Consider the following 7,039-nt stretch of genomic DNA (forward strand, 5'->3'; position numbering starts at 1 on the left):
CTAAATAATTTTGGTGGTTGAATTGCCCAACACAAATCTTTGGACTAACTAGTTTGCCCAAGTGTATAGATTATACAGGTGTAAAAGGTTCACACTCAGCCAATAAAAAGACCAAGTTTTGGATTCAATAAAGGAGCAAAGGGGCAACCGAGGGCACCCCTGGTCTGGCGCACCGGACTGTCCGGTGTGCCACCGGACAGTGAACAGTACCTGTCCGGTGCACCAGGGGACTCAGACTCAAACTCTTCACCCTCGGGATTTCTCGGAAGCCGGCGCGCTATAATTCACCGGACTGTCCGGTGTGCACCGGACATGTCCGGTGCTCCAAGGAAGCGCGGCCTCCGGAACTCGCCAGCCTCGGTTTCGCGTGGCAGCCGCTCCGCTAAAATTCACCGGACTGTCCGGTGTGCACCGGACTGTCCGGTGTGCCAGCGGAGCAACGGCTCTCTTCGGCGCCAACGGCTCTCTGCGGTGCATTTAATGCGCGCGCAGCGCACGCAGACGTCAGACTTGCCCATACCGGTGCACCGGACATCAAACAGTACATGTCCGGTGTGCACCGGACACCCAGGCGGGCCCACAAGTCAGAAGCTCCAACGGCTAGAATCCAACGGCAGTGATGACGTGGCAGGGGCACCGGACTGTCCGGTGTGCACCGGACTGTCCGGTGCGCCATCGAGCAGACGCCTCGAGCCAACGGTCAAGTTTGGTGGTTGGGGCTATAAATACCCCAACCACCCCACCATTCATTGCATCCAAGTTTTTCCACTTCCCAACTACTACAAGAGCTCTAGCATTCAATTCTAGACACACCAAAGAGATCAAATCCTCTCCAAATTCCACATACGCCATAGTGACTAGAGAGAGTGATTTGCTTGTGTTCTTTCGAGCTCTTGCACTTGGATTGCTTCTTTTCTTTCTCACTTGTTCTTGTGATCAAAACTCCATTGTAATCAAGGCAAGAGGCACCAATTGTGTGGTGGCCCTTGCGGGGAAGTTTTGTTCCCGGCTTTGATTTGAGAAGAGAAGCTCACTCGGTCCAAGGGACCGTTTGAGAGAGGGAAGGGTTGAAAGAGACCCGGCCTTTGTGGCCTCCTCAACGGGGAGTAGGTTTGAGAGAACCGAACCTCGGTAAAACAAATCCGTGTGTCACCCTTCATTATTTGCTCGCGACTTGTTTTGCACCCTCTCTTGCGGACTCGTTTATATTTCTAACGCTAACCCGGCTTGTAGTTGTGTTTATATTTGTAAATTTCAGTTTCGCCCTATTCACCCCCCCTCTAGGCGACTTTCAGTATTCTTACCCACCTTTGCTTCATAATCTCCTGTGTTCTCAATTTTCTTCTACCTCTTCGTTGCTGGAGTACCGAATGCCTGACGCTTAATCGACCAGTACAAATTTCGTGTTTTTTGTTGGTATTGAACTATCGATCATTTAAACTACTGCTAACAGTTAGGGACACTATTGGGGAGGAGGTCCTGCGCATGTTCCTTAAGGAGAGGCAACTGCACGACGATTTCGTCACCAAGATCTCTGACATGGTCTGGAGGAGGAATGGCGGCAATGTTGATGCGGTTGAGGCGACCACGGACCAAGGCAGTGCTATAGAGGTTGCTCAGCCTGAAGACGTGAGTTCTGCTAATCATGATGTCTGTATTTTCGAATTTAATAATAACAAAGATTAACCGATCGAATTTGGGATGTAGGTGCGGGAAGATGTTGTGGACGAGGGAATGTTGTGACTAGCGGCAACCAGAGGTTGGGTGCCCGGTGACAGCAGCCCTCCTTTGAGCAAGAGGCTTTCAGCTAAGGTGTGACATCCTTGTTGTTCACTGTCCACTGTTCAGGATCGTGAGGATGCTATTTGAATAGTAGCTGATGGAGAAATGGAAATCATTTCAAATGATGTCAGAATTGGCAGAATGAGAGCGACAAAAGGAAGGAGCTGAATCTTTTGAAATATGAAGCAGTATGATTCCTTTGCAGCGTTCTTTTTTTCCCCATTTTCTATGCATTGCTTAGAAGTGTAATTACATGTTCACCTACTAATACCCTCATTTTTCTTGCAGCTCAAGGATGAATTGCTGCTCTTGACCACAGGGATTGGAGCAGCATGTAGTTTATATTGTCTCCTGGTTTTCTCTCTTGAGGTACGTCCTCATATCAAAAGAAAGAAACATAATTTAAATGTTTCCGTGTCTAATCTAAAACTCTTGTAGCAACTGATGTTTACCCACAAAACAACAGCTTGTTTGCCTGGATAATAAAATGCATTACCATAAATGTGTTCCTGCATAATTGGCTGAACTAGGCTATATCAGCAATTAAGTGTCCATAAAGGGTAGACCCAGTGCCGGAGGCTCCTACATGAGTAAGTTCTGATGAAAGAATAAATCGAAGCAAGTCTTCTCCGTAAATTTGGAGAGACTGCTTCAAACCGTGACCTGGTGATCCTGTGAGACAACTTTCACTGTTGCACCAAGCCCACCCTTTGCAGTGCCCATAGTTTGTCATTTATGCATTCTGGACCTTCCATCATATTTGTGTTAGTTTTTTTATTCATGCCTAGAGCGCACCAAACATACAGCCTGATGTATGTATTTTTTTTCTTGTATCAAGTGTTCTTTGGTAAGTGATTTATTAATTATCTCATCATTAATTGGACATCCAGACACCTAGCGAAACCATTAGGTCTACTTTTTCTTTAAAAAGATTTAATGTTAGTGAACATAAAATAATTTAAGGGTGCCTAAATGTGAGTAACTAATGCGATTAAATCATCAATTTTCTTATCGAACAGACCGATGTGAGTTATGCTTTGGGGGTTGGTTTCAGGTAAGCAAGCCCTTCACAGCTTAGGAGTTTTTTTTTGCTCATGATTTCAGCTGAAGTTTTAACAAGTGCTTCAATTATTCTGAAACTTGTTGCTCCATGTGGAATAGCTGCTTGTATCTTCAACTTCTGTGTCAACATGCTGATAACCTATCAAAGCAAGATATTCCACAAGTTTTTCTAAAGAAGAAAGTGAAGAAGTAGGTTTCAAGATTCCACCTGCAGTCTATATCCCATTGTCTGATTCCTCACATTTTGATTGTTTAAATAAATATGCCTATTTACGCAAATGCTAGAATTGGCATTACAAGTGAAGATTTAAAGAATACAATAGAGAAGACATTGGGTGGTGGAGGAGTAGCTCTTTCATCCCCAAGGCTTGTGATTCCTACCGTGATTTTTGGATTGTCAGCTTTAATAGACCACTTCAAAAATAGTTTTTTCAGTTTTGAGGTGAGAGCACCACTCTGCTACTGTCCAGATGCCATTTAATTGGCATATTATGCCAGTATACATCGTCACGTTATGAACACACATTTCAGAACTCGTTTCTCCTATTATAATAATTATGCTTATTATATTCTAATATGAAGAGCTGTTATAATAAATACCTTAGTCTAGAGTACATTCTTCCACACATATTTCCTGAATGACTAACTGTCTTTATGCAGGTTCTTCCAAGGATGATGGGTTTCCTCGCATACAAGGTTGCAGCTTTGGTTCAGGTCTACAGAGATAACGAGGATCTCCGCTTGATACTTCATGAGGAAGAGGATGCTGACCGTGAAAGCACTTGATGCATACAAATTAGAGATTATGTTAACCTGTTGATAAAAACAGAACAGTCTGATTTACTGAGTCATGCTTCAGTTCTGAAAAAAAATCTCTTACACCCCGTTTGGATCATTAGAATTGAATTTCATTCTAATAATAATAATTTAGGCATTTATCAATTAAGCTAATTCGATTTTATGCAAAATATATTTATATACTATTATTAACAAGATGCCAGAGATATTTATGTGCTACATTTTCATTATAGAGGAGTGAGATGAAGAGTGTCATGTAAGTTACAGAGTAGAAACAAATTCTACTAATGAATAAAATCATTTCCAATGCTCCACCCATGAATTTGAGATAGGATTATATCTAAACTTTAGAAAGTGGTGGAATGTCAAATTCTAAACTAAATAAGTTACTTTATTAAGTGAATTTCAAAACCTATAAAATGAAGGGATCCAAACGCCCCCTTAAGGATATCCTAAAATTCGTTTGCTTGAACAGCTGATAGTGGCCAAGAAGATGGAGGCTCGACGGAGTTTGAATTCAAGCCTCATCTCAATTCTCAATCGTCGGTATGGAAACATTATTGGAATGGTTACTTTTTTAGAATTCTTTAGCACTATAGAACACAACAACTTGAGAATCCGATACACAGTTCTTGTGCATGTTCGAGAGAAAAAACAGTAGATGCAAACTATAGAAGGAGGTAAAACATTTTTACTCTGATAAATGATTTGTAATGATTTTTGTTAACCCCGTAGCAACCCAGACACCTAAATTATTTTTATTCTTCACTACATGTTACCTTCTCTGTGGTACGTGAGTAATATATAGTGACACTAAAGTATGAGAGTTTCGAGTTCCTTATTAATGTAGCACCCCATTTTTGTTGGAGCTCCTTATTATCATAAAAACATTTATTTATTTCTTGACCCGTTCTTTGCTAATGAAAGTTTCTTGTGTTTTTCTTTTTAGTCGTCTGATCAACATTCGCTCTCACGTTCATCTTCACAAGAAATGGAGCAGCAACATTTGGACGATCCACAGCCTGTTGCAGCCAAGCCTGCACCTGTGGTCTCTCTAGCTATTGTGGTACTTCCTCTTGTGCCTGTGGAAGCCCGCTTCAGTTCCGTTGCCAGTTCGGCAGTTCAGGTCTCAGTTCCAGTTTCATCTCCAGTGATGATATCTTAGCCTATGGAACAGGACTAAGATGCCACAAGTTCAATTGCTGAAGAGGCAGGGACGGTGATGCCAGGAGCCACAACTCCCAATCTTTATCAGTGATGATTCCTCCTCCATACTATCATACTGCTTTTGTGCCAGTGCACTGCTATGATTATGTTCCTTTTTATTGTGGGCCACCAGATGTTGCACAAGCTCTGCATGAGGTTATCAATCCAGTGGTTGTGCACTCAACGCCTCCACTGAACACCAAGACCTTTACAACATGTCTGAATTGGGTGACTCAAATGCAAACGGTGGTATTATATGCTCTCGTTACAACGCACGAGCACTCACCTAGTAGTTATTATTAAGAAGGTAAGAGTAGTCTGCCTCCCTTATGTTCTGCCGTTCTGCCATCTTTCGATCTCCACCGTCCATCCCACATCCATGTTTTCGGGGCGTCGTTCGTCAGCCGTACTGCGTGTGTCGCATCCCGTCCGCCCTGTCCGCGCGAGCAACCTCAGCCCCCTCCCGTTCGTAGTTCTCCTCGCGCGCTGGCAACCGCTCCTCGGTCCCGCTCGACTCGCTCTTGCTCCACCTCACCGCGTCCACCCCCACGCCGCGACGGTTGTAACACCCCAGGTGTTACTCAGGGTGTCCACCCCAGGGTTACCCCCTTTTCACCCATTATCACATGAAGATTGAATTGGGCAAAGTATACCAAACTTGGAATTCTAAGTCCTAAGCAAGTGTAACCCACTTTGGATGTCATGCCCTAGCTTATCATGCACATCTAAGTGGGGATCTCCCAAAACCCTAAAGCAAAACCCCCATAGGCAATGGGAACCCTAATTGAAGCCATGATCAAAAGATCATGTAAACCTTATGATCATGGTTTGGGCCAAATAGAAAAGTTGTAATATACATAATAACCTACAATTAATAGTAAAGAAGTACCCCCAAAAAGTTTTCAGAAAAGCCCTAAACAGTCCACCTAAGATTTAGCACAAGGGGAAATTCAGTTTTTGCCTAAGTACAAAAACTAACCCTTGCACAAAGACTCCACATGTTCACCTTAATCCCCTTTTCAAAACCTTTCGACCCAATTGACAAAAGGGCGCCAAATTAACCCTAGAACACCCTGGAAAGAGATGACACCTACCCTAGGGCGCTAGACACGACTTGACACCCCTTTTGTCTCGGTTCGGGCTTAGCTGACACAGCAAACTTCTCCCCTCTCTATCTCCCTACCCCGACCATATCTCGACTTGGAACTCACAGTGAAGAGATAGGATTTGGAGCAGAGAAGCGACCGTACACAGTGACTTTGCCAAGATACGCACGCTATGGCGCTCTAATCGGCCGTTGAACCATGGCAGAAGCAAGCTTCCACGTGTTCGACGCGAGCTGGCATCCGGGGGCGCGCTCAGAGCACGCCCGTGCGCGAACCCCCGCGCGCCCGCGGCCGCCCGTGACCACGCCCGCGCCACGGCTATAAAGCCCGCCCCAGTGCTTGGCTGCCTTCCCCGTTACCCCCTCCGTACCTCGCCGGACTTGCCCGAGCCAGCCATTAACTCCGGCGACCTCCCCGCGACCCGCCAGTGCCGCCTGAGAGCAACCACCGTGGCCAGCCCCTCTCCCGTCCTCCTCCGTTCGATCCAAGCCCTCAGATAGCTTCCTGGTGAGGCCGTGAGACTTGCTCAAGCTTGACCCAGGGACCCTCGTCACCGGAATAGCCCAATCGTGCTCACCGGAGTTCAAGAACCCGCCGGCGCACGTGGACCGGGTAAGCCCCTGCACCGTTTTCCAATTCGTTGCGCACATGGCCTCTGTGTCACCCCGTGAAGCTCCTCGTGCACCCTAATTGAACTATACCGCCGTGGTTTGGCCGGAGCAGGAGCCGCCGACGACCCCCGCCGCCTGTGCTCGTGGCCAGGGTAGCTCCGACCACCTCCGACACCGACCCGCACACCGACGTGACCGTCGCGACCTCCCGGACGTCACTGACCACCCCGCCGGAGCTCTACTGCCGCCGGTAAGCCCCACCGCCGTAAACTATGCCGCGGGTACTGTTTAAGCCGGTCAGGGAGCGCGGGTTAGATTTCAGTTAAGTCCAGGGGGCTTTGCGCAATGTCAGTGACCCAAGCCAATAGTGGACCAAGGGCTGTTCTGTGAGAAAAGAAAAGGAAAAACCCCAGGGGCCTCAGCGTAAACCTGTTTTCTTTTCCATTTTCGAATTTCTTTTCTTTTTGTTATAAC

At 46.0% G+C, this 7,039-nt stretch overlaps 1 protein-coding gene and 1 long non-coding RNA gene across 2 annotated transcripts; both read left to right on the top strand.

Moving 5' to 3' along the window:
• Positions 1-1,618: 1,618 nt before the first annotated feature.
• On the top strand, positions 1,619-2,253 carry LOC103630217 (uncharacterized). Its single transcript, XR_002263252.1, has 3 exons — positions 1,619-1,812; positions 1,914-1,970; positions 2,071-2,253. It is a non-coding gene; the product is annotated as an uncharacterized lncRNA (long non-coding RNA).
• An 853-nt stretch (positions 2,254-3,106) lies between these two features.
• LOC109939303 (uncharacterized) lies at positions 3,107-3,718 on the top strand. The gene is made up of 2 exons (XM_020540233.1): positions 3,107-3,286; positions 3,505-3,718. The coding sequence occupies exons 1-2, from the start codon at positions 3,107-3,109 to the stop codon at positions 3,628-3,630; spliced, it is 306 nt and encodes a 101-aa protein (XP_020395822.1). The 3' UTR covers positions 3,631-3,718.
• The last annotated feature ends 3,321 nt before the right edge of the window (positions 3,719-7,039 follow it).

This window comes from Zea mays, chromosome 6, assembly GCF_902167145.1.
Source record: "Zea mays cultivar B73 chromosome 6, Zm-B73-REFERENCE-NAM-5.0, whole genome shotgun sequence".
In the NCBI taxonomy this organism is placed as follows: Eukaryota; Viridiplantae; Streptophyta; class Magnoliopsida; order Poales; family Poaceae; genus Zea; species Zea mays.

Bases quoted from the DNA above. Each gene is read 5' to 3' on its own strand.
- LOC109939303 (XM_020540233.1), top strand. From the start codon at position 3,107: ATGCCTATTTACGCAAATGCTAGAATTGGCATTACAAGTGAAGATTTA. The intron at 3,287-3,504 runs GTGAGAGCACCA...GTCTTTATGCAG, and splicing joins ATAGTTTTTTCAGTTTTGAG to GTTCTTCCAAGGATGATGGG.